At 45.4% G+C, this 13883-nt stretch overlaps 1 protein-coding gene across 3 annotated transcripts in view; it reads right to left on the bottom strand.

The window, feature by feature from the left end:
* The window catches only part of LOC144174430 (cytochrome P450 3A4-like), a 39977-nt gene that overhangs the window by 22993 nt on the left and 3101 nt on the right, over window positions 1-13883 (bottom strand). For all 3 annotated transcript variants that reach the window (XM_077703142.1, XM_077703141.1, XM_077703143.1), the window contains exons 2-5: window positions 10306-10400; window positions 5811-5907; window positions 520-572; window positions 268-364 (exon numbers count right to left, since the gene is read on the bottom strand). In XM_077703142.1, coding sequence (XP_077559268.1) covers window positions 268-364; window positions 520-572; window positions 5811-5907; window positions 10306-10400 — 342 coding nt within the window. The remainder of the gene's footprint in view (window positions 1-267; window positions 365-519; window positions 573-5810; window positions 5908-10305; window positions 10401-13883) is intronic.

Below are 13883 nucleotides of genomic sequence, written 5' to 3'. Positions count from 1 at the left end.
GTTTCGCTGCCACCCGTCGGCAGCACGACGCTGTCTGCGATCCCGAAGTTGTGTAGAGGAGGCGATTTTTTGCGTGTTCGCGCTTTTCTATCGAACTGCATATGTTAACACATGGTCCGGCAGTTTAATCTTGAAAAATTTTTCCGCCCACGATGCGGTGTGATGTCATGTACGTACTTGAATTTTAAATATTTAAACCATGGCTATGGATGAAAATTGTTCCAAATTGTTTAAAAAGCTCAATAGAGAACTTCAGGCAACACTTACGCCTCTATCCACGAAGTTCTGGAAGTTGCGGACGTAAATCTCTTCAATAAGTTTGAGATCATTCACGACAACAAAAGGGACGTCCCCGTTAAAGAACCTATGAGACAAAAGATACATGGTGGCTGTTAACGGACCATAAACCTGCCAAAATTGCTTTTGAAAAACAATAAAGGCATCCGCATCGCGATACGTTTGTGAACAGCACATAAATAGGGCAACATGCCAAACATTCGCTGTAGACCAATGTCTTACCCAAATATGTCCCCATACTGCTGATGCCACTTTCCCAATACCTTGTACAGTTCCTGTTAAAGAAAAAGATGCATCATGACATGTAAGTCGCGCCAAAGTAAAATGTTTTGGCGACGCAAGGAGTAAATAGGCCACGCATGTCAATACGGCCAGTGATTATATGCACCGGGGTCTCCACGAAACGTCCGAATTTTCTGTTCATGATCCAATTAAAGCAATTTTTAATTGAACGTACCAAGACAAGACGAAGCAGGGAGCGCAGACGTGGTTGTTGTGACCAGTTCGTATTTGGGATGAATATAGAACCACGAAAACATAACAAGCAGCACTACACCAGAGTCCAGACAAAGATCCAACTTGGTCGCCTAAGGTATTTTGTAGGGAGGATTGTAATTTCGGCGTTGCTTAAGCAAAAGAAAACAGGATGCCTTCACTTGACGCCTAAATCAAGAGACTTTATCGCGCCAACGAAGGGCCACATCAAGGGACGTTTTCCTACGCAGCAGTCAAGTTTCAGTTTTAGCGACTTTATTTGCTAAGACAATAAAACTTTAAAACAAATGTCAAACACAGCCAGTCAGATGATTAGGACACATTGCCTGTCCGTCTTTGCGTAACGGGGACAAATCCATGCCTAGTTGATAAATATATATATATTTATATATATAGTCGTGAAGTAGAGTCCTTAGTTGCTGCAGGTATACGCACAAAGTAGAAGTACGCTCTTCGGAGACCTTATTTCCAACGTTTCGACCTGAGATAGGTCTTCCTCAGGAAGGCTTGAGACAGGTCTTCCTCAGGAAGGCCTGAGGAAGATCAGTTTGGTGCGATCGCACCAGACCGGTATTCTGGAGGTCGTGGGTTCGGATCCCACCTGGCGGGCATTTTTTCTTCACTTTCTTTCTTTCTTTCCAAATTATTTATCTGTTTTAATGACCTACCACATCCTCCCCTTTTCTTTCCGAAGTTTTCTTGACTGCGAACTCTTATTTCTGTGTTATTTTCAATGAGCCCCCTCATTTCCTATTCTGATTCGCTATATATATAGACTGCCGGCATTTCTTTCTGTATATATATATATATATATATATATATATATATATATATATATATATATATATATATATATACATATACATATACATATACATATACATATAGTAAGGAAATGAGGGGCTCGTTGAGGAAATACAGAAAGATAGGTCGGCAGTCTACAACGCCAAAGGAGGCATAAGGGTGTGATTAGGCTTTTTTTTATTACGGTTAATGAAGTTAATATTTTTTAATATACGGAAGAAAGAAAGGAAGAAAAACACGCGCCCAGAGTGGGGACCGAACCCACGCCTTTCGATTAGATCTCGAATGCCTTACCAATTCGGCTATCTGGGCGACTGTGCTCTCCTTCACTTTCTGGGCTATTTATATTTACTAGAAGTGTATCTGACGCTTGAGGGTGGTAGCCAGCGCCACTCTGACTACACGGGGAGAAGGGGACCTTCTTTTAAACGCCCGGGGCGTGACTCGAACGTCTACAGCCTTTCATGAGCGGGTAACTAGCGGGAAGCCCTCTTATACTACCTAGGGCATCAAGGCTGCCAAAACCGAGACCCTTGCTAGGCTAGGCTTTTTATTTATTTATTACGGTTAATGAAGTTAACATGCCTTCGAGATATATATATATATATATATATATATATATATATATATATATATATATAGCAGAGAAGGAATTCTTGGCTACTGTTTAAATATTCAAAAACTTGGGTGCGACCACTTGGAAAACACTAACAAATACTTTATTTCGACAGTTTCGACCAGTGGTCTGGTCTGCTTCAGGGAAAATTACAAGTGACTGAAAATGCTCTACGAAACACACTTCACGAGAGAGGGGAATTTTGCCCTCTACCTCTCTTTCTTGCCAGAAAAGAAACCAAATAAATGAAAGCAAACATGTACAATAATCTCAGCGGCACATATACACGTCTCTCCCCAGGCGAGCGGCGATACAAAGCAAGGAGAGGGGAAAAGGAAAACAGGAGAAAAAAAAGGAGTATAAAGAAGGAGGCAATTAGAAATAGAGAAAGAGGGGAGAAAAGGAGAGGCAGAAGAAAGGGGGGTTCTCAGAAGCAGACACTGACGAATACGAAGGTCGAACAGCGGAAACTTGAAAGGTAGAGTGAGGGACCGCTCAGCGGCTCAGAATGACGTGACGTGCCGCATTCCGCGTACTGCAAAAAGAGAAACAAAAAAAAACAAAAAAAAAAACCGAAGAAAAATCCCTAGGAGTGAATTATGTTTGAAGAACGTTGTTGCGAATGTAGATAGGCGCCACATGGCCCCCAGTAGCTCACGAATGCCAATACAGGGTCTAAACACACATAGCGAGAGAGCGGAGGAAACATGAGTACGGAGGCTGCGGCGTCGGGCAAGGTCCGCGCACTCAACATGGTCCGAAGTCGTGTTGTAATCGATAGCCCGAGTCGGCGCGGCGCGCCACGGAGATTTATTGGTGCAGAAGCGCTAGCGGAGCGCCGAAACGTCGCCAGAGGAGTCATTCCCGTGCGGAAACGCACCCCCCTAGCCCCCCCCCCCCCCTTCCGTTTTCCCGAAGCTCGAACCGTGTGGTCGCCAGGCGCGGGTTCTCTATTTTGTTAAAAATGGCAAAACGATAATGAGGAGAAAAGTAGGTCTGAACCGCAGATTTATTGCTAACAGCACTCGTTTGGCTCCCTCGCCGCACGCCCCCCGCCCCCTCCCCCCCCCCCCAAAAAAAATAATAATAATAATAATAATAAAAAAAGTTCACGTATGGCCTCGTAGGCAGCCCAATCTCCCTGCGCTCTCGTTTATACCCTCAGTAAGCGTCCGAAATTTATGTATAAAGAACGATTCTCTCTGTTCCCGCTCGTAAGTATTGCGGAAGCCGGACTGAATTAACACTACTTGTATTCTTTCGAAGGAGTGATCCGGGAGGCGGAGGTGCCTGGACAGTGGAAGACCGGGAAGTCCCTTTACATGCGACTTGTGATTGTTAAATCTGGTGCGGAAGGGCGTTTCGGTCTGTCCAATGTACTCCTGATTACAAACGAGGCAACGAAGTTTATAGATTACGTTTGAGGTGTCGCAATTTAAATTTTCTTTGATAGCATATTTAAAGGTTGACCTGCTGGCTTGGGCAATATTAGTCGTCTCGATGTGGGCGCAGACTTTACAGCGCGGCTTGCCGCATGGTCGGCAGCCTTGAGCTCGCTCAGGTGGCTCTGTTTTAGCGTTGACTAAGAGGTCCCTCAAGTTTTTGCCACGTCGGTACACAACACCATATATATATAAATCTAGAGAAAGATAAACTCACAAAGCGCGCAGAAATAGTATAAATAAAGAGTCGGATTCACAGCAAGAACAATAACAAACAAGGTTTACTTACGTAGCGGTAACGGGACTTACTTTACTCTGATGAAGGCAAGTCCCGTTACCGCTACGTAAGTAAACCTTGTTTGTTATTGTTCTTGCTGTGAATCCGACTCTTTACTTATACAATATATATATATATATATATATATATATATATATATATATATATATATATATATATATATATATATATATATATATATATATACAGTCGAACACGGATATATCGAACTCCAAGGGGATCGCGAAATAGTTCGATATATGAAAAATTCGATATAAAAAATATGGGCTCTGAGACCTCATCTATGGCGACCGATCACTTACCGATGGGCGCATTCAAGAATGACAACTAATTCCGCACTTACGACGCAACAGGCCGCTTTATTTCCGTGAAAAAAAATCGCTGATCTTGGCCTGCTTCTTCGTCCTGGAAATGAAATTAAAGACGCTGGTCTCAATCTTCTCGAGGCCGTCCAGGTGCGACAGCCCAGTTCCTTCCATGTCGCCGCAACAACGGCGAATCAAGCTGAAAGCAGCGGCCACTTCACCCGTGGAGTACGATCGTGCAGCCGCCTCCTCGTCCGGACGATCTTCACCACTCGAGCTATCGGCCTGGGTTCCTGCGACCGCAGCTACAATATCCTCGTCACCGAGGCTCGAAACAGCCTGAACATTGGTGTCAGCGGTCACGAAGTCGTCGGCAGACACTCCGGCTGGAACAGCAGCCGGGAAAAGGGACGACAACTCACAAAACGTGTCGCCCATGCACTCGTCGTCGTCGTCGCCGTCTTCGCAAGCTTCGGAAAGTTCGGCCGTCACAAAGCCTGCCTTCCGGAAGCAGTTGGCCACGGTCTCCTTCTTCACGCCGTTCCAAGCGCTTGTCATCATATGCATGGCTCCCAGCAGGTCAACTTTAAGCTCGGTGCCCACGCGGAGGTTCATCAAAAGCCTATCGAGGAGTCGCCTCCTGTACCCGACCTTCGCCATGCCCGCGCATTCCTCCACATCCTCCTCAACCTCAATCGGGGGTGCAGCGACCGCCGAAGAGCACCTACCAGCTCCCGCGGCGTTCGATATACCCGATGTCGGGAAAAATACGGTTCGATATAAACGTACGAATTCCTATACTTTTACACAGAATTTTCAAGGGGATAATTTATGAATTCGATATAGACAATAATTCGATATACCCGTGTTCGATATAGCCGTGTTCGACTGTATATATATATATATATATATATATATATATATATATATATATATATATATATATATATATATATATATATCAGTTCTCACACTATATATATATAGTGTGAGGACTGATGGCGACGGGCGCCTGCCTTCGCGAAGAGGGAGGAAATAGTGTGGGGACGGATTGAGTCAGGTGGCTGCATCGCTTGGAGGGACGAACTAGTGTGAGGGCCAATCCCCTCACAAGGGCGCATTTCTATGCATCACCTGTAAATCCCCATCATCACACAGTGGCCTCCGCCACTTCTTCATTTTGTAGATTATCATCATCATTGTGTGATCTGGTGTTCTTCGGCCCCGATCGCCTGAATAAAAGGCTGCCTCGAATCTTCGCCTTTCAATATATATATATATATATATATATATATCTATATATATATGTCATAAGACCCCCTTGAGGGTCTTATGACCTCCTTCAATAAACAGCCAATCAATCGATCAATTTAAAAGATACTGAAATGTTACACTGCAGATAAACTGCTCTTTCCCTTTGAATTTGGATTGTCACCCTCGGGTAGATTGATCTGGAATACACTGCGCTGAAAGACAGCTCGAGAGAGAAAAAGATCAGTGGAAGTTTTATAAAAGAACTACTACGTTTGACATAAAAGGAGGTTCATGCTTACCATGGAGTGGTATTCTCTCAGGTTTCCCCATATGATGTTTGGCTTCGGCCCCGGGATGCCAAGTTTCTCGAAGTAGGAAAAGTGCCACCGCCGCCGTCTTGAAGAAGAAGACGAAGATATTTTTAGCGCCAAAGCATTTATCACGCCACCTTCTGTACTGCGAGAAGGCTTCCATATTTTCGACATGATCATCTCCTTGCTCCTGGGTTGGCGCGCACCGCAGAAAGGTAGACGGAGGTTTGCAACGACCGGACGCGAGGTCCAACGTCGCGCTTTGAGGTCTAAAGTCGTCAACCGGTACCCGCTGCTCTACGTGCAATGAATACAAAATTGCTTAGCGCGTCGTAACGTTCTACTTGGAGGTTACCAACCAATAAACTTAAACAGATGAGCTTTAGGCTCAACTTCGGGATTAGGAAATTAGCGTCGTCAACCGGTACTTATTAGAAATAAGTGTTTGGTGCACCCCTTTGAACGCCAAGGTGCCGGCAGCGGTTAGCGATGCAAGGTCTCACAACAAATGCCAGGGTTAAGCTCCTTCGCTCCGGCGCATGACCGACAGTTTCTGCTGGTAGACAACCCACATACCGACCGAGTTAAACCCCACTCGTGTATTGGACAACACTTTAAAAACAAACATGCATGCTGTGTTTGCATGATATTACGTGGTTGGCCTAGCCAAACCGCCTTTCTATTTTCTTCAACTTATGTATCACTCCAGTGCCTGGCAGATAAGACTATCTCTACACGTATGGTGCCGTCAAAAGTAATTGGAAGAAAGGCTTAAGGAAATGAGCACATTCCTCCTGTTTGGCCCGGAGACAGAGTGGTTGCTTCGTAATTGGGGCGTTCTTCGGCTGATCCCGATGACCTGAATGGAGTCATGGCCATGGCTGGCATTTTTCGAATGGAGGCTAAAGAGCTAAACGCCCGTGTTCCGATACATTGGCGCACTTTTAAGATTCCCGCGTAATCTGAATTAATCTGTAGCCCTCCTGTACAGCGCTCGTCAGCCCAGAGGTCGCTCCGGGTTGTGAAACACCCAAATATTGTTCTTTTTTATGGCGAGGGGCCAGGCCAGTTATTAGACAAGTTCTTACAAGAGAAGGAACTGCCTCGACGCTTCCTATTGCTGCCAGGAAGTCACTTTGTAGAGCAAATCGGCCTAAATATACGACCGCTTTTTTCAATTCCTTTTGAAGGCAGCTGAATGCGTGAGAACAATGAGAGCTTATCCCGCCGAGGTAAATCTCCATGCCTTCTGCGTTGTCCTGGCTTTGAATTTTTGGAATGCAGTTTTGTCTCACAAAAAATGGCGTCATCACTCAGCAATAAGTATCATGGAAACTTTTCGAGTGAGAATCATTTCCACTGTTTAGTAAGCGCTCTCTTCCAAACAGAGTAAAGGAAAAAATTCTGCCGCTGGACACAGCGCTGGAATGTGAGAATGCCGCAAGATGGGCTTCGTTTTAGCACTGATAGCAAAGCGCAAGAGGAAGATAGCACGTATTTGAAGTTTGAGACGTAATCTTCTGCCCTGCATCAACGTTATACGAACCCTCCAATGAAGTTATCCACGCCAACAAAATGCAATACAACAAGATACAACATCGTATGTCTCCCCTTGTTTCTCCTACAATCCTTACCGGTCGATAGATACTGTTCACCACTTGTAACTACGGACACACACAGCTGACTTGAAACCGATCCTGCATCCTTCGATACGGCCTATAATTGATTGTACATTTTGTGACAGCTCGATGTAAAATTGATACGATATCAAAAATGATCAAGCAAGATTTTTTTTCATTTTACTGTTTGGAGGTTTCCTTCAGGGTAAACTTTCTGACATGATATAATGAAAAAAACGCTAGAATTGTCGGACACATCGAAGCCCCTTTCTTAAGAGAGATAAGTTAGATCGCGAAGCTTTCTCCCATGAAACGAGGATCAAAGTGAGAGTCCATCATCTAAATTGCTTCGACCATGTCGGGATGGCGCAATCGGATAGACGTCGGCCTCATAACGCAAGGGGCCAAGGTTAGATTCCTGCCAGGGGCGACATTTCTTCTTAAGGGGCTTCATCATCATCACCATCATGGGTATTTTGTCGAATACCAGTGTGTAAAACGGGATTTCCTGCAGTGCGTTTTGGTGTTACAATCTACGGCGCAACTGAACCATACCACTTGCCCCTAATCTCACTTCAGTAACTAAGGGATGAAACCTCAGGTACTGAAAATGGGGCATTTATGCTGACTCTAGAATTATTTCAGTGTGTCCAGGATAAGCCCTAAATTTGCTGAACTGGCATTTCCAATATTTAAATGTTGGAGTCGAAAACAAGATCGCATGTGCCGCTAGAAAAGCCATGTAGCGTGTGTGCATTGCGCTCACAGCTTCCGAGGACAGCTGTTGCCCAAGGTACGGAAATTAGATCTCATCTTTGCCCATTCCATCGCTGTACCATCATACTGAATGCCAAACCCAACACGCCATCTGGGGACAGATCTTTTACCTTGACGTTGTAGCGGCGGAATGTGGCGACGCACTCGACAACAAGAAAAAAAGAGGCACGTTGCATACCGATAATCGTCAGAGCCCGCCATGTGTGCCGTTGTTGGCTGCCTTGCTTCGAGGCCGCTACGAATTGTCACTCTTACAAAGCCTCGCGCATAGGAAGCATTTGTTAGTGCAATTGGTTTGGCCGCATTGAAACGATTGGTATTGCTTATGTGCAGGTGTTGGAGCTTGGAAGTAAAGATGCACCGCGACATGTTGGGATATCCAATGCACACTGCTACTTAAAAGGTGCTGAAAAAATTACTGATCTTTCGACTTCCCCTTCTTTGCGGCTGTTCCCATTCTCGCAATGTTTCACACTATCAAATGCGACATTCTTCGCTTCTTCGCGTCACTGCAACCTCATCGCTTGGTTTCGGTAGTTACGTTCACTTCCAGACACGAACATTTATGTAGCTTGTCTGCAGTTCGCTCCGCGAGATTAGGAAGGCAGCTACGTGAGGCTATGCCGAACTATCTGAAGTCAGTACCCTTCAGACGCCGTCGGATGGAGGGTACCGTTCAGGTTTGCAAGCTCAATTGTTGCAACAGAGGGTGTCCCTGATGAAGGGAGGGTGAGTGCCGTCGGCTCCCAAGTGTCGTCGAGCTGACGAAGCGAGCTCCCACGGAAAACTATTTTTTAGTCAGCTTCTGTTGTTAAATTGAATAGTTTGTATTACGTCTCGGAATGAGCGGCCAATTTGAACGATTGCATATAAGCGTGGTAATTTGTAACGTTTTTATCGCCAGTTCCCGGCCGCGTTTAAGGTAGCTTCCATCCCAGACCTAAACATCCCACACTGTGTTACGTTAAGATAACCGCGGCATATCCTTGTTACGAAGAAAGCTTGAAATTTATTAGGCGCAGTGAAACATAACGTGCGTCGCATAACTTCTTGATTCATAAAAGAATAATGCTACGTACGCCTTTCCACGCGTTTACCTCAATGAACAGGTAAACACAGCTTATACTGAATACTATATTCCAGCTACTTTGCCCATTCACGCACTCAGTCGCACTGTATGGATCGAGATATGTTAATACTTCTGTTTCATCACAGAACCTTAAATCCTTCCCTCCGGAGAAAAAGCACTTTACTGAAAATACTTTCTTCTAAACTTTGCACTTCACTGCAGTATCTTCCTACTATTGTTAACGCCAGTTGATGTTAGATAAAAAAAGATGATGATGTGGGCGTCGTTCAGGTTGCTTCCACTGTTTTCGTCTTTTACGTTTACACCCTGTTTTTGTGGTGAAAACATGGATGCGCAAAGCCGAAGGTCCGTCCAAACGTAATATCAGCTTGTAATAAAAAATAGGGCCCTTCCATAATGTGACGACTGATTACCTGCCAAGCTTGATGAGGTCGACGGAGTGCCCGAAACAAACCGCGTTTGTTTGTAATTTGCGGTTGAGCGCACCTCCTAGCCATTTGACTGAATAAAACTGAAGGACTACAGCTTTAGTCTAGCGAATGAATATGGGGCTGTGTGTTTTCTTCTTGCGTCATCGGCATCTTACTATCTGTACAACACACAACCCAATCCGCTTGACCTATGAATGCACCAGACAGGTTTCATTCCGATGTTTGCCGTCCACGTCTAAGCCTCCCGTCCGAACGGTCGCATCATCAATGTGGGCATGAAACATACAGATTCGGGGGCACGCCCCACCCCCCGTCCTCCCTCCACTCCCCGCACCTGCACGCATAAATCAGCAACCGCTTATGTGCGCGTGCTTAAACATCCAAGACAGCGGCAAGAAGAGGGGTCGGCGGTGGCGAAAGGAACGCCGTAGCTGCGCCGAGTAAAGCGGCTTTACTTCAAGGAAAACTGCGGGGGTTAGGCATCAGCTGTTTCGCAGTAACGAAATTCAATAGCGTCTAAAAGGGCAGGCACAACCATTGGAATCCACAGAAAGCCTCGGACTTACATTAGTAATGCCACAAGCAGCGACGTGAAGAGAATCAACAGCGCACTGGTAACCAACATCGCAGCGTCCGTGTGTGTACGGAGTACTGGCAGTAGCTGAATACCGGGACAGAGAAAAAAATACTAGTAAGAGAAGACACACCCATAAAACCCTGCGGCAGAATTGACTGCAACACACCGAGCGGCTAGACAAAGAACTGACAGCTAACTTTCGGTTTCTGTTTCGCGGTTACTGACTGTAGCCGGTAGTTTAAATGGCTGGGAAGCGCTGCTCTTCGCGACAGGCATCGGAACGGTATTTCGGCGCTCTGATGCATTGGTTAGTGTTTATTTGATCATCATCAGGCTTGGTGACACATGATTTTAAAAGAAAAAAATACATCTTTTAAACGTGAAATTGTAATTTACCAGTACCGTTTACAGGTAGTTACGAGTTCTGTCGTGTGTTCACATCTTGTCAAGCAACATAAAACAGACACTAGATAAATGAAAAAATATTTATTTCACTGCACTAAACGGAAATTGTTATCATTCTTTGCAACACATGTAGAATAATAAACAATGGGTGATGCACCACAACAGAGACACAATACACAGTAATGAGAGGTAAACACATTTCCAGAAATGAAAAAAAAATTCACAATTAAAGCTTCCGCAACCACACAAAAGATTTATCCTCAATAGTAATCGAAAACTTAGAGAATCAGAAATAATCAGTCATCTGTAGTGTTACTTGTATCTACGACACCCTGAGACTGTAAACGCTGTTGCAGTCATCCACAAAGGTCAACCATAAAATAAAGTCACTGAAATACTTGCTGGTGGATGCGACCGCAACCTCTGATAATATTTTTACACTGGCAATTTCTCCAGTTAGAATGTGACAGAAGGGAAACACTTGCGCACCGTTTACCCAAAAGGCTTAATGTCCTTGCTCATTTGATGAACTCCAATATGGTCTATGGCCTCTCAGCAGCTATTAATCAGTAGTAGCTATCGAATAGACATTACATTTGTGTGGACATGTACACGCAAAAACCTTAAAAGAAAAAAAAATCAAGTTTGTATTGGCCCCAGGAAAGGGTGTATTCCTGAGCGGCAAACTCTGCACACACCCAAAGGAAGAAATAACGCGTAAACGAGAGAGAGAGAGAGAGAGAGAGAGAGAGAGAGAGAGAGAGAGACTTCACTTTCGCAGGAAGACTTTAAGGTCAACTGGGGCAAGTGAGAGTAGTAGGTGAGGTGTTTGTGGCTTGAGGCATCTTACATGTGGACAGTTCGAACAGAGGCAGGTGGGCTCCTTGGGGTGAGGACCGTACCCTGATAGCTCTAAACTGCTCGTGCTACAGCGCTATTTAGAAAGTATTAGGAAATTAAAGTCAGCGTGGAGGGTTCCAATGTATGGAGGGTCGAAGTATGAAGAGGAGGCATGCGTGCGTGTGTGTGTGCGGAATTTATATGTGGGGTACTATACTTGCCTATTACTTCATTACCGGCTGAGGACGTTCTGTTGTCCACATGTCATAATTTGTGGATGCTAATTTTGAAGCCGTTCTGTAAAGCACGTGATGGGCCGCGAGAAACGATGCATGATAATATAATCAGCGATATCGGTGAGGCAGCACTGACCCATATCCTGCTAACATTGTCCGTTGAATGGCTTCGATAAAAGCTGTTTTCCAGCCGTGTTTGTGCGTAGTTATGGAACATGAGCTTCACAAAGCATTTTGCCGCGAAAGTGACTCTGGGACCGGTCATGGCCTCTGGCCTGGCGTACAAAGCGATAAAATTGTACTCACTGCCTGCGAAAGATTTTACCGAGATCAAGGGTGCTCTTACTCCGTGCACAAGCGCACTCGTACGAACGCACTCCATGATTTTGCTAGCAGTCGGGCTGCTGGCTTTCGAGACGCCCGTATATGTAGATTTGTTCACGTGTGTAGGCATAAAAAACTGAGCACTTCTATAAGCACTGTCTTTATAATAACAGCTGCCTTCATAGGCTCACACCCGATTCCGCAATTCTGATTCCCATAATGCGTTCGCAGTCAGAGCCCGTCAGCAGACTTAAAGGCGCCATGCAGACAGTACACCGGTTTGGTTCGTTCGAAAGACTGCCTCGTTAGAATCATACTAAGACCCCTTGTAACGTAAACATCGCTCAAATAAGATATCCAATAACAAGAAGCAATATAATGGTCGTGCGATTCATTAGCTCCTTATCCGAACTAGATCATATGACGCCACGTGCGCAGACGTGCAGTTGGCTGAGACTGGCAAAAAGCAAACGCAAGTCACGCAGGGCTCATAAGCTTGCAGAACAAGATATTTTCGCTTAATCGTAATAAACATTCATATAAAGAATGGCAGTTACGAAAGTACACGTAAATACATACAAGTGCGTACTGTGGTTGGTACTGCGGGCACTATGCTTAGTATAGCTGCACAGCAGTGCGAATCTTTGTGCTTGCTTGACATTACACTGGCCGTTTGGCGTAAGCGACATTGTCTTACGCGACCCTGTTTGTCGAACATACCTCACGTGGCACGAAACGATTACTACCTGCCGTAACAAACACAAGCCTGGTGAAAATACGGTCAAAAACAAAGCGAAGGACAACAGCGGTGCGGAGCAATATGGGGGCGTTATCTAGGAGGACTAAAGGTACACAAGGCTCCGCAGTCAGCTGCAGACCAAACAGTGCACTTGAATTTCGCTTGAAGACCCTTGTGACGTCATGGCAGGCATGGCGAGACACACGATTTGGTGGGCGACTCAAAATTTTAACTTAAATAGTTTAATTTCTCATTGAATAACGTATCACTGGCTGCAGGAAAAGCGCTTGGGGCACTCTAAAACACCAAATCTTTCAAATAGAACAAACTTGCATTTTGTCTGAATGGCCTCTTTGCCCCCCCCCCCCCCCCGCCCCACTCTCCGCCCTCGCCCCCCCCCCCCCCCCCATTTTATTTGTTTGTAGCTAGAATGTGCATTTGAGGAAGCAGGGTTCAATTGCCGTTGCGCCCCGTCCGTTCCTAACACTTACTCCATGGTTTTTAACTCTGGAGAGGTTGACAGCCTGAAACATATCTTAATTGACATATTTCAAACGACTTTGACATTGGCCGTGTTTTATGAGGACACACGGGAAAGGTATTTGCCCTTACGGAAACAGCTGGTCAATACCCACCGAGCGCGGTACGTGTCGGGACTGTTAGTAGCAATAGAGAGTCTTAGCATAGCGGGTAACGTGCGCTATGCTAGCGGCGGTGGGTACCGGGACCCGAAAGCGGGGTGAGCGTTCGGGCAGTGCCTAAAAGGACCGCCCGTCTCCGGAACACATTCGTGCATACATAATTGTTGCGGAATGGTCTGAACGTCAACGGAACGAATGCACGCGTGCGCAGTCATGTCCCTGTACCCACTGCCGCTAGCACAGCGTGCGCTACATGTTCAAAACCCTCTAATAGAGTTTCTTTCGCTAGCGTGTACGAGAACGTAAGGCCTTCTTTCATTCCAGCTATTAAGCTCGCATGGTGAAGTGGTACGAGTAAGGGGCAGATACATTTGGCTTAATG

The sequence above is a fragment of the Haemaphysalis longicornis genome, unplaced genomic scaffold (assembly GCF_048455015.1).
Source record: "Haemaphysalis longicornis isolate Haplotype H1 unplaced genomic scaffold, Haemaphysalis longicornis Haplotype H1 scaffold_3, whole genome shotgun sequence".
In the NCBI taxonomy this organism is placed as follows: Eukaryota; Metazoa; Arthropoda; class Arachnida; order Ixodida; family Ixodidae; genus Haemaphysalis; species Haemaphysalis longicornis.
This window is presented reverse-complemented; position numbering and strand designations above follow the sequence as displayed.